The sequence below is a fragment of the Onychostruthus taczanowskii genome, unplaced genomic scaffold (genome assembly GCF_017590055.1).
Source record: "Onychostruthus taczanowskii isolate IOZ18803 unplaced genomic scaffold, ASM1759005v1 scaffold16, whole genome shotgun sequence".
Taxonomy (NCBI): Eukaryota; Metazoa; Chordata; class Aves; order Passeriformes; family Passeridae; genus Onychostruthus; species Onychostruthus taczanowskii.
Window position 1 is genome coordinate 8,314,406 of NW_024498795.1, and position 17,670 is coordinate 8,332,075.

The 17,670-nt window shown below is 37.7% G+C and overlaps 1 protein-coding gene across 4 annotated transcripts in view; it reads left to right on the forward strand.

Annotated features, from left to right (window-relative positions):
* Positions 1-1,425: 1,425 nt before the first annotated feature.
* Positions 1,426-17,670, forward strand: part of DLGAP1 (DLG associated protein 1) — a 130,860-nt gene continuing 114,615 nt past the window's right edge. For 2 of the 4 annotated variants that reach the window (XM_041399299.1, XM_041399298.1), the window contains exons 1-2: positions 1,426-2,379; positions 15,059-15,273. In XM_041399299.1, the coding sequence (XP_041255233.1) occupies positions 1,426-2,379; positions 15,059-15,273 (1,169 nt within the window). Of the gene's footprint in view, positions 2,380-10,625; positions 10,677-15,058; positions 15,274-17,670 lie in introns of those variants that run through there. The other 2 variants (XM_041399301.1, XM_041399300.1) reach the window with 1 other exon arrangement.

Consider the following 17,670-nt stretch of genomic DNA (forward strand, 5'->3'; position numbering starts at 1 on the left):
CTTTTTAGACTGACATTAATGCTAATTTAGAAAACTTCATTGTTACCAATTTGCCAGTCAGTACAACATGTTTGCAACCTGTTAAAACATGAACTATTAACTGAGAGTGTGCTGGAGGAGCATTGTGGAAGCCTATTTGCTATGCATGTTTGTCCTTACGCCAAGATCTGAAGAGCTACATTTCTAAAAGTATTTATGTGATTAGCCATGCCAGAAAGGAGTAAAGTAGCTGAGTGACTCCCATTTCAGTGCAGTGTGAGAAAGCATCCTCTAGGGAGTCCTCTGCCCTTCACCTTCTCAGATAGCACCATGAGACTGCTTTGCCACACCTGAAACCTCACAGTTTACACATTAGTAGCTCATAGGTTGCATCCAGACTTTTGCCAGAGTTGAGGGCTGAAATGAGGGCACCTGGCCTCAAACAGAGTGGTTATTATATCACTTGGGATGAAGATTTCCATTTTCAATTTGTTGTAATCCATATTCTACAGTTTCAGGGACAAATAACTGCAATCAAGAATTAAGTGTATTGTTATTAACTGTTATTGTTGTGTGCCAGGTTTGGCTATCCCAGTTCTTTTAATGGTAGGAGTATGTAGTGGTATATGAACACTGTTTATAATAACGAAATATTATTGAGAAATAAATCAATGCATTAGCAGAATAAGATGGGGGGGTTTTAGTGATTAGGAATCAGAAAATAGTAAATACAAACCCCACAGATATATGGGATGTTAAATAGTTGGTTTGACTTCATTTTGACAGTTAGTGTAATTTATTGTTATTTTACTCTTAATTTGAAAAGAACTTACGGAAATAATGTTTTGCTGTTGCCTTTACATGATTACAGTCCAGGCAGACGACATGGAGATTGAATAAAAATATATTAATTGAAGTTAGAGAAAGGTTTCCCATTAATTGCACAATGCTTTGTGTTTGGCCCAAAGAAGCCCAGAAAGTGCTCTGTTAAAGAAAAGGTATTTTTCAGTGTGTCCATTTGGTCTTGAAAAATATGCAGATGGGCAGTTAAGGCATCCTGGGAGGTCCCCGGCCATGAATGTTTTCAGGACTGACATTTTAGCGTCGAGGTGGCAATACCTATCTAGCTTTTCATGTTGGAAACATTGTCTTCTGCCTGTTTACAGCTAATGGAGCAAGATAATTTTTCTTGTGTACTGCTTAGGTATCCTTATCACCATGCTGGATGTGGGAAAGATTAAAGGATAAAAAGAGTCTGAGAATGTTTATTTCAGTTACTTTTGCAACAAGAAACAAAGAAGGTTAAGAGTGCACATGCTGTTTACTCTCTCAGCTTGAGTATCTTACATGTTCTGTTGTATATCTTTCTTTTAGGCCTTTCTCTGAGTTCTGCCTGTCGCACAGCCATACGTATTAGATGACTTTGGGACTCGTTGTCCATCAGCAATGAAGGGATTATCCGGCAGCCGCAGTCACCACCACGGGGTTGCCTGTGACCCTGCGTGTGACAGCCTGCCACACCACCAGGACAGGAAGCCATATTTGTTAAACCCGGTGGACCCCCACCCCGCAGACCACCCTTACTACACTCAAAGGAACTCTTTCCAGGCCGAGTGCATGGTGCCCTACAATGATCAGATTGCCAGCAGCACGTTTCCCCGGAGGCACTACAGCTCCCACCATGAACTCAAGGATGAGTGTGCTCTGGTTCCCCATGGAACTGCCAACAAGACCAACCGCATTCCTGCCAACCTTTTGGACCAGTTTGAGCGGCAGCTGCCCCTGAATCGGGACGGCTACCACACTCTGCAGTACAAGAGAACTGCCATGGAGCACCGCAGTGACAGCCCGGGCAGGATCCGGCATCTGGTTCACTCTGTCCAAAAGCTCTTCACCAAGTCCCACTCACTGGAAGGACCATCCAAGGGGAGCGTCAATGGGGGGAAAGCAAGCCCGGAGGAGTCACAGACGATGAGGTATGGGAAGCGCAGCAAGAGTAAGGAAAGGCGATCAGAAGGTAAGCCCAGATCCAATGCATCAGGATGGTGGAGTTCAGATGACAACTTGGACAATGATGTTTGCATTTATCATGGTCCCAGTGGGGTCATGACCATGGGAAGATGCCCTGATCGCTCTTCTTCCCAATACTTTATGGAAGCCTATAACACTATTAGCGAGCATACTGTGAAGTCCTCCAGAAGCAATAATGATGTCAAATGCTCTACCTGTGCAAACCTGCCTGTGAATTTGGACTCCCAGTTAATGAAGAAAAGCTCTTGGTCCTCTACATTAACCGTGAGCAGAGCCCGTGAAGTTTACCAGAAAGGATCAGTTAACATGGACCAGACAGTGGTGAAGGCAGAGACGTGTCAGCAGGAACGGTCATGTCAGTACCTCCAGGTACAGTGTGGAGAACTGGTTGCTGTTAACTGTGCTCTGCCTTGTCTCAGGTGTTTGTGGGGGATGGAGGTTTGCTCTGATGTCTCAACTTTCCCCAGAGGTCACTGATCATCAAACAAGGGGTTCTACTACTAAAATTACTAAAATTAAAAATATATCCTTTTTTTTTTTTTTTTTTTTGGTCCAGAATTCAGTGTTTCAAAGTAACGGTTCATGTTAGAAGAGGATTTTTTTTTTTTTTCATGTGGGAAAAATAAGACCTTTCTGTGTACCTTTTGAATTTATAAGGCTGTCACAGTAGGGGTATGGAGAATTTGATGTTTTAGTGCTTTCATTTAGCATTGCAAATGTCAATTAACTGAATGTTACCAGGATACAAATTCTTTGATTTCTGTAATTTCAATTTTGCTTTCATTTAGTGCTCATTTTTTATGAAGGCTTTTGAGACCCTTTTTGAGAAACTATGGGGTACCTTAATACTTTCTCCAGCAGGAAAACAACCTACTTTTCTTTTTGCCATAGAATATAAATTCTCTTAAAAGAGTTATTGTAACATGTCCAGATTTGTTTATCAGGCTATTCCTCTTTTTTATGGCTCTGAGTCAAAAATAAAAAATCAAAAGGTTGAAATTATTGCTTGTTCTGATTATACATTTTAGGAGTACATCACCTACTCCCTCACAAGCTGTTTGCAGTTAATACAGCGTCACTATTTTCCACCAGTATTGTATCTTTAAATGTCAAGAATCAGATGTCTCCTCTTGGAGCTATCATACTGCCGGTGAATGTTTGTGGCAGGAACATGGATCAGAAAATATTAAAACTGTTTCATTCTTAGGAGAGCTGTGGATAGCTTTTATGCACTTTAAAAGAAGCACTTATGGCACATTTAAGTGTGTGTGTAAGATGGAACAACGTTGCACAGAGAAGAGAGAAGACCATGAGGAAAAAAGAGGTTTGCTAAGATAATTCGGTTTCATTTTAATGTGGTGGGACTCTTTTCTATTTGTATAGAACTGTAGCAGGTTCTCTCATATGGATGCTTTAATGAGACAGTCAGCTTCCACATTCTGTTGTTTAAGTCAGTATGCAGAGAAAGCGTAGGACTGAGGCATCAGTATTTAAAAATTGATCTTAAAATGTTTTATGGAGTGTCATGCAAAATAATTTTGATTACCAGCCTCTGGGATGCTAAGTCTTAAATGTAAAGGAATGGATATGTATATTTTCTATCAATTGCTTAGGAGAGTGGGGTGGGGGAAGAGGGGGCAATACAAATGCTCAGTGTGTTTACAGCTCTGCATATAGGCTGGGGAGGGAGAGGGGTTTCAAAATAGCCTCAAGTTGCATCCTTTTGTGGTTTTGTGGGTTTTTTATTAAGTAGCTTTTGTGTGAATTTTGTGAGTAAGAAGAAATCATAACTTTAGGCTTGATTGTTGTGGTTGCTTTGAACCCTGTGATCTTTTTTGTTGGTATTTTTGTTTACTCCTTCAGCCTTCTCTTGGGTTTAGATAAAATAGCTGACAGTTCAGTATGTGCCCAGATGGCTAGAAAAGAGTGAAAAACTGTGCCAGCATCAGCTTTAAATGAACACCTCCATAGGGACCTTTAGATAATGTTTAACTGACAGGAATAGACTCCTCAAGTGGAATTAGAGGACATTATCTGTGTCTGTATGAAAATATGTCCAACAATTGTCAAGGGCAAGAATAACTAAATTCTCACTTAGAATAACTACATTCTCACTGTAGTTCTATTTCCCATTCTCACTGGTAGTTCTATTTCAGTTTTCACTTAATTTTGTTTTATCCTTTCTAATTGCATGTCATTGTAAAATCAAGGGATATATAATTGGTTTGAAACTGTTTTTTTTTTTTTTAAAGGAGAATCTTAACCAGGCATCAGTTAACATTGGAAGTAATATTCAAACAGAGTACAGTAGATTTGAGGAAGCAGGTCAGGATTATTCTCTCTTGGCAGCTTGAAGAGATGAGAAATGCATGTAGGTATTTAAAAAGTCAGTCTGTTTTGAATACATACCATTGCTTTTCTTTTCACTATATCACTTGTCTTTTTATACTGCAAGCCCTTTGGGGCTTGGACTTTGTTCCCTTTTGTGTTTCCACAATGCGCAGCACAATGGGACACAGAACCCAATGGAGGCCCTTTGTCTGTCTGGCAATATAAATATATATTAACAGCAGCAGAGTTCTACTCTGTTAGTGAGTTGTAGAGTTACTCTGTACATCTGCCGATTTCCAGGTGAACTTCTCATTTTTGTACCAAAAGGCTGGTGTCTTGTGTTAGAACAATTGGAAGGGCATAAAAATGAGATGAAAGCTGCGAATTTACAGCAACACTGGACAATCCTGATAATTTAATTTCATTGTTATGATGCTTCTTTGTTGCTTTCTATAACTCACGAAATGTTAAATAGATTTATCAACTTGCTTGGTATTTAAGTTGTTGTCTGTAGTCCAGGACATGACATAAACTCTGATCATTCAAAGAGCAGATATTTGTTTGTGCAATCTCTTCTTGTCACAGTATCTGAATTCAATGAAGGAGTGACTTTTTTCCAGCTCAGGGTACTCAGGATAATTTTCTTTATCCTGATAGATCTGAGTATATCAGAGATCACAGGTGACATTGACTTCACATTTGTTTGTAAGGGCTTTCATCCACAAAAGTGTCTGCAGGAATTCTCAGCATAAAGACACAGAATAACAAACAATTATTTCACTTGCTGTGATATTTTCCACTTAACTGTTCTGTGGAAGGTGTTGGCAGTAATTAGTATTACAGATGGGCTTATTTCTCATAATTTGGAGTTTGGATCAAGTGCAGAGTCCTCTGCATTGTACTGTCTTTCTTTACCTCACCAGGCTTCACTTCCAGCCCTGGTGCTGAGGCACAGTGTCTATCCTTGGAGTTCAAGGGGAGGCTTGGGTCTACTCTGTGCATCCTCAGAAACAGATATTGTCCTAGAATAGTCTAAAGACTGTCAAGCAAATCTTTTCCTCTTACCCACATTTTGGGAATGGAATTACATTTTTATCTTCTATTTCTCTTTTCAAGAGTGAGAAGCTGGTAGAAGAAAGATAAGGTTCTTTTCATGAGCTGATTTTTTATTTCAGGATAGTGCTATTTGATCCAGCTTTACAGTTGGACTACAGTGAAGGATGGTGAGAAGGAATTGTTCATGTTTTATCAAAATGCTTCTTCAAGATGGTTTCCCCTGCCTTGAAAGAAAAAAATTTAAAGGAGTGGTCAGCCTCTACTTCTCTGCTAGCTTCTCATCTGAAAAAAAAATGGAATTAACCAAACCATCAAAGACAACATGAAAGCAGCAGTCCTTTGCTGCAAACAATAGGGTCTAAATACATGGGGAGATATTTCTGACACACTTGTTTTCTATTAATTCATTATTTTTGGAGCTAATAGTGTATCAAATACACTACAGAATTTGTCTCTGATTATAGTTTTGCCATTCAATGCTCCCTGTAATTACCGTTCCTGTTGTCCTTGGTCCATTTGTTAAGAGACTGAGAAAAATACAACGAATGACGCTTTTCAGATTAATTTTCTTTTGTTATGTGGGTCAGTCATAAGTTTTCTCTTCATTGCAACTGATGAGATTCATATCAGTTGTGTCAGATACTTGAGGCTAAGGATGGAAATTTTACCTCTGAAAACTGAAGCACAGAAGGTGGGGGCAACAGTGCAGTCATTCAAGATCCACATTTGCTTTGCTTGTCTTTTGGTGGGATACTGTGAGAAATACTATTTAAAAATATAAACCAAGTTTCTGGGTGTAATAAGAATTCTCCGGTGACAAAGGGTTCTGTTGAGTACTGCACTCAGTTTCCTGGGTGAAGGTTGCCTGTAATGTGCATTGGTACACAATGTGTAGTGCTGAGAAGCTCATTATCCAGATTACTTGTTTTCCAGTCTCAGGACAAGGCACAGTTTCTTAGGGAAGCTGAATTCCAGTCCCAGCCAGCCGCTTTTTGTTGCCTGTTTCCATGGATGACCAAATAGACCTAAGGGTCAGGGTGCTAATAAGGACCATTAAGTGTAATGTGATTTGTTAACATGGTACCTTACATTTCAAAGTGTTTATCCTTATGACACAGCAATTTAGGCTAAGTTTATCAATGCAAGTTTTTCTGCATTTTCAGTTTGTGTTTTCCTCATTTATGGTGTTTGCATTTCAGATGCAACTACCCTATTCAAATTAATTGTCCAGAACATCCTTACATATATGAAAGTTGTATTAACATCCATTAATATAAATCTTCTGTTTTTCATGTATCTGATTACTTTTTTGGCTCATATTTGATTAAAAATTGAAAATTAATGAAGCACATGTTATTTCTCTTTCAATTTTCCAGTCAGAACTACAAAGTATATGAGGTATAAGTTTCAAGTGTTTTTTGTGTGCTCATGAGCTAATTCTTAGTAAAGCTAGTGAACCAAATTGGACAAATGTGAAATAAAGTGTCAAATGTTTTAATGTATTCTAGGTCAACTTCCAGGTAATGCAATAATCATGAAAACATTTGGAAATTCTTAAATGCTCTTGAGTTTTAAAATGAACTAGTATGTAAGCATATTAACACTGAAAAAAATATTCACAGAAAGCTAATTTATTTTGGTTTTAAAATTGTGAGGTGGGTTATATGTATAATGGCTACAGCTAGGGAATTTGTGGAAAATAGAGATTAGGCACAAAACAGCTTATTTACAAAATGTATATTACTAACAGATAATTCCATTCAACTGGCATCTTGGTTACTTAGCCTACCTGCAAACCCACCCAAAATGTGTTTGCTATACTAAGAGAACTATGTTGGAGTATTTCAATATAGACATCTTCCTCATCTTTGCAGTCCTTTAATTTAGTTAAAAAAACAAAACAAACAAAAAAAAACCCCAAAATTGTCAGCTGTGTTGGTGATCACGATCTGGCCACTCATTTCAACTTAACAACTGGTGTGTTCTTATTTGCTTAATTGAAAGCTGTGCTGACCTTTGGTGTCTTGAGTCATGGGGGCCTCCTAACTACAAAGAGAGCTCTTCAACAGCAATTTCAGCTGCAACTTTATCTGCCAATGTTCCATAATTTTCTGTCCTTTTGTTTTATTGCCATCCTGTAACTTTTAAGTATTGAGTATACTGGCACTGACCTTATTTTTTCCAGATTAACTTGAATTACTGTCAGTTCTTTCTGTTAGCATCCTTACTTTCTAGCAGGGCATCCATTAATGAACATAATTCTGGCAACTGGAACCTGTTGCTGGCATACCATTTATAGGATTTAGCAACCTACTTGGGTGACAATACATTACATATACTGTTAGGTCAGAAATGTGTACTAAAATTATGGCTGCACATAACAGCTGGCATTTGTTATCTATTTCAGTCTCTTCATGGATAAGATGTGTTTCAGTCATAAATCTGACTCTTTTCTGTATCTTTAAATATTTGGGATATTCCAATCTTATTCTTTTCAGTAATTTCACTGTTAAAAACCAAAACCAAGAGTAAAACAAAAAATCTTCAAGACAAGTCAAGTCCAGCAAAGAGGATCATTTCAATCTGTCTCTGAGTTTGAAACCTTAACTTTTAATGTGGAAACACATGAAAAATATAGGGAAGAAAACACTGGGCAATGATACATTTTCGTCAGTCAATGCAAAGTAATGAGGAATATTTCCCTGCATACAGTTATTGGGTTGGGGTTTTGTGCTTGTTTCAAGAATGGAATTCACAGTACAGATCTTGAGTGAGGAAATACTACAGTGCCAGAAGAGTGGTTTGAGCTGGGTTATCTGGCCACAGTTTTTTTGTTCTGCTTTACACATGCTCTGCACAGGTGAGCTTCTGTCACTACTGAATTAAGCAATAAGAACATCAATCTGTTGTATATTGTTTGTCCTTTCATCCTCTTACCCAGAAACTGTGCAATGAAATGTCTTCTTTGGGCTTCTGATAGATTAGTATTTCTCTCACCAAAGACTAAGCAATGTGTCATACAGTTGGATAAGGCATTGTGACAGTTCTGAAGGGCCAGGGCTTCCAAATACACTCTCTGAATTGTGTCCGGGAGTCTTTTATGCAAATAAGTTTTTGTCTAATTTTGCTTTGCTGACATAACCCCAGCCTGCTAACCAGTTTATTAGGAAATCTTTGAGGTTTCCTGGTCTGTAGCAATTCAGTTTCCAGCAGATGAGAGTCAGGACCATGACCTTGATTTCATATCCTCAGGGACACTACTGTAGAACTCAGGTGACCATTTGGTGACCATTTGGAGTTGCTGAGAAGACACACTATGATCTTCTGAAACCAGGACAGTTTCCTTACAGCCAAATGAAAGCTTATTTCACAAATGTATAGCATTGCTGTTATCTAAAAGAAATAATTGTAAAAGTGTCAATAAAGTCTGTCTGGTGGCCACTAAAATGTGACAGAAGCCAACAGCCAGCAGGAGATGGCAGTTTAAGGGCATCACTTAGAGCTGCTGCCTGTGAGAGCACATTAGCAAAGCACCAGAGATTACTGAGTTACAGTCAGCCAAAAGAAACAGCATAAGGGCTGCTTCTCAAAATGCTCTCCCCACCACATCTGTTTTCTTCCAAGGATACAGATTCAGCTACATGTTCTCCACCCACTAGCCAGTTTCCTGCCGCCTGCTTGATAGCAGACTTGTGCCTGTGTGCAGTGAAAGAAAGGTAAAATGGCATCTCATCTAACAGTATTGCTTTGGATGCAAACCAGTCACTGTATGCAGCTGTTGAAGTGACTCGCCACAGAAGAAGATATAAAGAAGAAATGAACACTTCTCTAGTGCTGGTCATTGAAAGTGTCCTTTCAAGGATTGGTATTTGTGTTAACAGTCATCCTGGCGTCCTTAATTGGGCAAGAAATCATATGTCATTATGACCAATGGCACTGAATGCTTCAAGGGTACTGCGAAAGATGAGAATGAATGTCTGCCCTCTGCCACTGGAGAATATCGTCCATGAGTATCGCTGAAGCAGTTCTGCTTTGAGGTCCTGGCCAAGAGCCCTGCTCTGTGACCTTCAGTCACGTTCACCTCAGCTAATGGACGTGCTGGTTGCTGTTTGGCTTCCTTTCTGCAGAAGGTGCTCATGGGTGGCAAACTTGTGAGGCGGTGGATGGAATCATTGTATCAGCGTGCCCCTCTTCGTTGTTGGTTGGACTTTTATACATAAAACAGAAGGAGAAATATTTATCTGGAATCAAGACATGGTAATTTCATCTAGAAGACACACATTCCTCATCACAAAATAGAATGTGAATCAGATTGATGAGCCAATGGTCAAGACGCATTTTGGTAAATGGACATTTTAAAATGAAGTGGTGCTTGAAGAATTGTGTCTATTGGCTGACTCTCTCAGGATTCATACTGGTTTAGAAGACTTTCCAAACTACTGTTATGTGAAGGAAAATTTCAGTTCTTCACCATGTTTGTTCAGGTTTGATGCAAGGGATGGGCACAGGATAGAGGAGGTAATGTCTTATCTTGGACAGGTCTTTGTTCTGGTGTTAATTCTTTTCTTGTAAAAAAAAATATGGAGATAAGTCAGCTAAATTAAATTAATTTATAGTAGAACATGATTGCTCAAATAGTACAAACTAAAGCAAATGTTGCTGCATATACTGAGCATATTAAATTTATCCTAAATAAAGGCAACCCTCCTAACTGCCTTTTTGAAAACACTTAAGGCTCATTAAACATATATTTTTCTTTCTGCTTTCTAAGGCTTCTTCTTTTTTTTTTTTTTTTTTTTCATACTTCAATGATTCTTAACATATGCACACTGATAGAAAGAAACATTACTCATCCTTATTGGTCTGATTAATTCAATATTCATGACTGCTGGGAATAGGCTCAGTAAGTGGAAGATGGCAATTGAAACTTCCTTTACAGCATGCAGAAGAGGCATAATAATGGCTAAGAAGACCAAATTGCATGGGTTTGAAAAATCTTCACTGAGCAGTCATTAGGCATTGTTCTTCAGTTGTGTGATTTCATTTCATTAAGTATTTGCATACTAATAGAAAGCTAAAGTTACAAGTCTACTGCTGTGAGTGATGGTTAGCCACTCCTTCCAGTCCTTTTGTTTACTTCTATAGTCATCCACATTGCTTTGGCAAAGCACAGGGAGAAGCTTTAATGATTTCAGCTGCAATAAACCAAAGCAAAGTAGAGATCAATAATGAACTTAATTTGCTATAGAGACAGTCTATTTGCTATTTCATCCAGCAAGGTAAGTTAGTAATGATTTGGGGGATTTTTTTTTTTAATTTAAAAAATAAAGAAAATTAGGTATTCTAATTTAATTGTTTACAAATAGAATTTTAAAAAAATGTTTTCTTTACCTTGTCATTACAATCTGGGCTTATTTTACACACTACTACATGTGGGCATATGAAGTGAATGCTTAAAAACTGTGAGGCCAGTATACCTGTTTGTTTTGTTTCTTTATTAGGGGTCTTAGGCTATCTATTAAAAAATCCAGTTCCTTTATATCAAAAAATGTATTAAAGGAAGTGACAAGTGAGTACAACCTGGCTAATGACAAAGTGTGAAAACTTGCAGAGCAGCATAAATTTAGTTAAAGATTGGGACAGGTAATCTATACACTAAATGATGCTAAATCCAGGTAAGATGTTGGCTAGTAGCAGTACTTCATCTTTATATGCTGCTCTATTTACAAAAGAATGCTATATCAGTCATTTAATCAAAAGAAAGAAATTGTTGTCAGTCTTAGTGTTCATACATGTAGCAATTTATTGCCAGGGGTTTGCCGAAATTTTAAGTTTCAGTAAGCTGCGTGGCTCAGAGGCCTTTGCTGAATATTTTTTTATCTCTATTCAAGTAATAATGTTCTGTTTCACTATGCCTTTTGTATTAGTGAAGTACACTCTTGATTTCTAGGCTTGTAAAGATTTGTACATGAGCTTAAAGATGATTTAGAGAATGAAATGTTTCCAGGATCATTATTACTTTGATAGTGTGAATAATAATAGTTCTGTTTTAATAAAAACAATGTTCATTATTAGATCTGAATTTAGTTCTTCCCCCTTTTTCATGAAGTTAAAACAATCATGCAAGTGATGTGCTCTCTTGATATTCTGATACTGGAAAAATGGTATTGCCTAGGTAATTGGATAATATGATTTTCTTAAAAGCATGAAACAGTTTTATCTCAAGTATGTCAATCTTAATCCCATTAATCCTCTAAGGCAGAAGATACAGTGCATTTGCACTTGTGTGACCTTGCAAGGCATAATATTGGCCATTCAAATAAGGAGCCTGTGGGAACATTTGTGCAGACCCCCTGACTTGAAAAAAATAAGAGAACTGGAGGTTCACATAGACATTTCTCCCAGCATTTTTTCCAGACCAACAGAAGAAATCACACTACAGGCTGTGTAGTATCATATGTGTAGAAACAGAATGTATGAAATAATCTATTTTATTTTTGCAGTCTGCATTTTGGAGAGGGCTTTATGTTTTACTTTTTTCTCATAATATGAAACACTTTGTTGCGACAGTGAACTGCGCTGTCTGCATGAGCTGTTACAGCCACGTCTGTTACAGCCAATACTTTTTAGGGACCAAAAAAGCACTCTGAAAATCAGGTCACTTCTTTTAGTAGGTATTGCTTGAGGTATTTGACTAGAGGCACAGCAGTTAAAATGTTGACATTATTTTATCTGCCTGAAATGAAAGGAAATGCTGAACTTTAAGAGTTGTTTGTCCTACTCAAGTAAGACACAGACAGACACCATTTAATAAAAAGTATTACAACTGTTAATAGCTGAGACAGAACTTCTGAAGATTTTCTTTACCCTGCAAATGCTCTTTATCAGTTATATGATGCCTACACCAAATTCCAACATCAGGAATTTTTGATCTTGTGAATGTAATATAAGAAATAAGAAAAAATAAGATAAAGGGGAGCTGGACCTAAATTTTCATCTACCAAATCAATTATATGCTGAAATTTTACTGTAAACAAACAAACAATAAAAAGAGTAAAAACAATATTTAGAAAAAAAAAACAAACCAGACTTAAATACCAGCAAAAAAAAAAAAAAAATTGTCAAACTTTAAATAAAATAGATTTTTTTATCAAATTTCCTTTACATTCTTGTATTGCAGCTTTGTCTAGGCAGGTAAGATAGTTTGTACAAACACTCTGGACTCCTCGGTTAGTTCTGTGAAATTAGAAGCATATCTGCGTTTGTATTTTTGTAATTTAGTCTGTTCTCTGAATCTGGATGACTTTTTAACGACAGCCATCCTTTCCTCTTTGGCACATGCAGGGTTTACCCTTAAAACCATAATATGGAAATGGAAATCTTTGTGTTATTGTTGGGTCACTTTGGTTTTGCACATGCAGGTGACTTCCAATACCGAAACCAGCCAGTGGGTTTGTGGCACTCACTGAGGCTGCTTTTTCCTGATCTCTGTGTGAACAGCTCAGCTTTCTTTCTCTGCAGCTAGTGTTTTTTAAAAAGTGGAAAAGCTACTAAAAACATAGCTGTTGTTTTTCAGTGATTGCTCACCTGATAGGAGCAGAGCTCAAACTGGAAACTTCCAATCACGTCGTACAAATTGAGGCACTAGAGCAATGCACTCAAATCTCATCGTGGTACACAGTGTTTGCATGTCTAAATAGAAAGTTTTGGGGTAAATCCATTGCAACCAGCATTTGAAACTTTTCAAAGACACAAGGAAAGAATTAGTTAAATAAAACATGGAGCATTTGAGAATGACTAATCCTGAAAAGGAAGAATGGCTCTTAAGAAAGAATATTGATAATGGTGCAATTTAGAGTAGATCTGCAGGATTAAATCTTCAGTCCTTTGAGGAAAATACTGAAGGTCCAAGTGAGTTTCAAGGCTGGACTTGACCAAGAGAGAATGGGAGAGCAGAACACAAGAGGAAAAGACTGCTTGAGCTTGGCACCTTAAGGAAGGCCCTGAATCATTATGTCAGAAGCAGGAAAAGAAAAATCAATGAAGGAAGAAGGTTGGCAAGGTCTTGGGTTTTGAAATCATCAGGAAACAAATCAAGGACATAGGCTGTGGATAGTTAAATTAATAAAATAATATAATTAATTAATTATAACTAGTGATAAGCCTATATGGGCTTAGGACCGTTAAATATCTATGTCCATTTGTACAGCACAGTGGATTGATGGTTGTAGTTTATATCATTATAGATTGACAAAAGGCCATAAAAGGGCCATAAAAAATTATTTGCATTAACAGTAACATTTGAAAGGCCTTACAGCCTCTGGACTTAGACTTATGTTTGTAGTGGGAATCAACAGCTAAGCCATTAGCAAGCATTCTGATGTTTTAGTTTTGGTTGTCTAAACAAACTGGCACATATATGCTCTAGCCGAAATCTGCAGTGGGATTCACAAGATCCTCAGGTGAAGGTAAATGTTGATGAAAAACTTCTCATAGAAAAGATAATTCTGGTAGGTGAGAGTATTTGTAGGTTGCAAGACAAATTTAGTAACCTAGATTCATGCCTCATTATTTAATGTGGCTTGTAAGGTATTCTGAGCATTATAGCTATGGCTGTTTGATAGAGTTGATTCACTGAGAAGAATCAGAGAAGCAGCAAAGTAAAAATTCACAACTGCTTTTATTTAAGTCTAACACAATACTTGTTTAACTAAAAAAATCCTTTTGCAGATTCACCTTTAGATAAAAGTGGTGTTTCTGCAAAACAGCTTCAAAGACCCTGCTCCACTGCATGTTGTTTCTGCAGTTACAGGAAAGAGGAGGATGCTGATTTACATGGTCAGAAGCCCCGGGAGCAAAGGAAAGGAGACAATGGGTGGGCAAGAGCACTCTGCTCTTGGACTGTCCTTTGTTATGTCTCAAAATCTCATGAATGCACATTCCCACTGTTCCAACTTTCCAATACAAAGAAGGGACAGCACTGACTTCAGATCAAGAGAAATAGTGCACATCATTAAGAAGAAGAAAAAGAAGGGAGTAAAGGGTTGTAGGACTCGGACACTCAGAATTCAAAAGGAGGCTCACTGCAAGCTGCAGGTGTGCAGTTGCACCAATTAAGCTATAGAAGCAATACTGGTAAAACTTCACACTTGCAAACCTACTTTTGTGATAATTAGTGCATAGCTCCACTAATTTGAAATGTATCTTGAACCACAATCATCCTGGTGAATGTTCCTGTGTACACTCTGTCAGAAAAGATTGTCATATAAGGATTTGTATTTCAGCTTTTGTGCCTCCCCGAAGATGTTCAATATGTTGAGCTGAACTAAAAATACTCTGATCTGGTTTATAAAGCCTTTGAATGAAAATTGCTGAAAACAGCCAAGATTTTTCCCGTCTGGTCTTAAAGCTAACCAAGCCTTCTATGTCAGGATGTTTGCTAGAAGCTTCCCAGATAAGGAATGGAAAATGCCAAAGAACTCCAGAGGTGCTTGTGCCTCTGCAGGGTGAGAAGTGAGCCTTCATTGCAACAGCAACCCATGGTCAAATAAGATTAAGAAAAGGCCTTTGGCCATCAGAGTTTTTGTTATGGCTCTGTTATGGCTTACCAATAACATCAGGGAGGAGCGTGCTAACAAGAGAATTGTGTTCATCATTTCAGGTTCCTCAAGATGAATGGGCTGGCTACACTCCACGAGGAAAAGATGACGAGATTCCCTGCCGCCGGATGCGTAGTGGCAGTTACATCAAAGCCATGGGGGATGATGACAGCGGAGACTCAGACACAAGTCCGAAGCCATCTCCAAAGATTGCTGCACGCAGAGAGAGTTATCTCAAGGCCACTCAGCCATCCCTTACTGAGCTCACCACTCTCAAGTAAGTCCAGGTTCTGCTGTATCACCTACAGCTCTCCATTAAGACATACATTTTTTATATTTGATTCTTCTCTTTACATTTTCTATGTTTTCTATTTTTGTTTCTTCTCTTATTTCTAGCTACCAGTTCAGGAATGTATTTGAGCAAGTGTGTTCCATCATGCTTATTTTGGCATGGTTTTTTTTCGTAACAATAGTAAATCTGGAAGTGTATTTCAATGTTATTCTGAAAAGGAACCTGCACTATGAATTTGCAAAGTATTTTAACCTGTTAGTGTTAAGTGAGCATCCAGGTATGTACAGTAGGTGTGCTCTTTGAATGCTTTGCTAAAATACAGCTTTGGCCTGCAAAAGCATTGTGTAACTGTGTATTTATATATACTCAATATTTGAAATTCGCCCTAAGATAGTCTTTGCAACTCCAGAGAGAACCTGACATTTAATTAAAAAGAATGAAAGTAGACAAACCCATGTTTTCCATTCAGAATTGTACTGTATTTTGTGGAGAACCAAAATCAGATTTTTTTCAATTGTTTATGAAAGCTTTAGCCAAAAGGAATCATGAGTTTGTGGCTTTTTAAATGTCAATATTTGTTTTTCCTTTATTCGGGCCTTTTTAAAAAGCCACCCAAATTGTCAGGAAAATTGCACAAATATACAATTTTGTATCAACATTTTATTTTAATTGATTCTAAAATTGAAAAGTCCCATAAAGCAAGAAAAGAAATTATATCCATAAAAAAAAAATAGTGTGGATTTTAAATCAACAATTGTTTCTGTCTTTTTAAAAATTCTTAGCTATAATAGTGAATCATAGTTCACTAGACCAAAAATAAACCAATCTTAGTATAACTTGCCTCAGGCTGTAGCTTTAAAATGGGGGGGAAAAATAAAAAGAATCTCTATCTCTTCTAGTATCCATGATCAGTGACAAAAGACTCCTTTTGCGTTTCCCTGATTAATTTATTCTCCTGCCTTGTCCTCCTCTGCCCCATATTTTTCCAGAGACCTTATCTGAGAAACAGATTTTAGAGAAAGCTGTTTGATCCTTGTTAAGAATGTCATGCTCTTGACATCAGTGATGAATAGGCCAGCAGAAAAAAGCAAGCTTACTGCAGCTCCCCATAGCAGCCTGCCTGAATTTGTCTCAAGGGAAGCCTGGGATTGCTTCTACTCTGTCTTTCTATTAGTGACCAAAGGAGAAAGCAATCTCATTTTCTGCAGGGATTTTCATAATCTAGCTGGCTTTTGCTCAAGGGATCCAGTGATTCCTTTCATCATCCAGAAGACTTTACCACATCCTTTCCTGAGCCAAAACTCCTCCTGTGAAATCAGTTATTGCAACCTCTGCAAGGTGAACATGAATGTTATTTACTAACACAAACTCCATCCAGCCAGGCTTCATGCATGGACACACTTTCAGGCTTATTCTTTTTGAGTTTTTAGAAGCATGCTTTCCAGAGTTCCATAGTATAGGTGAAGCACAATGCATCACAATGAGTGTATTTGCTTTTGGTCATTTCTGTTCTCTGTAGATACAATATTTGCAAAAAAAAGATAGATTTATGAAAAATCAAAAGTCCTGTATGTCACTGTTCACCCATGGAGGATGTTAGACCAGAGGTGCCAGGCAGCAGAAGATTTTAGCTTTCAAGTCATTTTAATTCAGAAAAGTGCTTGTATAAATACTTAATTTCCTATGGTTTTTAATCCATTCCTATATGGGAAAGCTTTTAGGAATGCACCAAATTTTAAGGTGCACTCTGTAAAATTCACCTACGTTTAGGAGCTGTGCAGAAGTAGCATGTAAATCATGGGGTAGAAGAAGGAAGGGAAAATGGTAAATGGTAGTAAAACAAAAAAGAAGAGAAAGCATGAAATAACTTTTCTTTTTCAATGGCTTTTCAGCATAAATTGGGATGAAATAGAATTATTTCTTTTAATCTATGCTGATATTTTAAAGAAATATGTCTTCATGAGAAACCTTTCACTTTCAGAGACAATTTGTATAATACATAATTATGCAGTGCTTTCATTACTTTCTGATGAACATGGGAATTTCTGGGGGTTTTATGAGAAACAGCTGAGTGCTTGCTCTGGGAATTTAAGTCTTCTGTTAAGCTGGGTCTTTGTTTGCAGACTTCTTCATACTTTCTTAATAGTATGACTTGACCTTCACAATGACATTAGTTTTTCATCCCATGGCTACCCTGATTACTCCAAGAATTTTGTCAGAGTTTTGCAGGTGTGTTAGACAGAGACTAAAACTGGGGCCCCTAACTCACTGAATATAGGTCATCAAGCAATTGTGAGATGTGTGATAACAAGTTATTTCCTTGACTGGCTGTTGACTTGGGTTCAATTTGCACCTGAATAAGAGCTTTGTGGAAATGAGCCA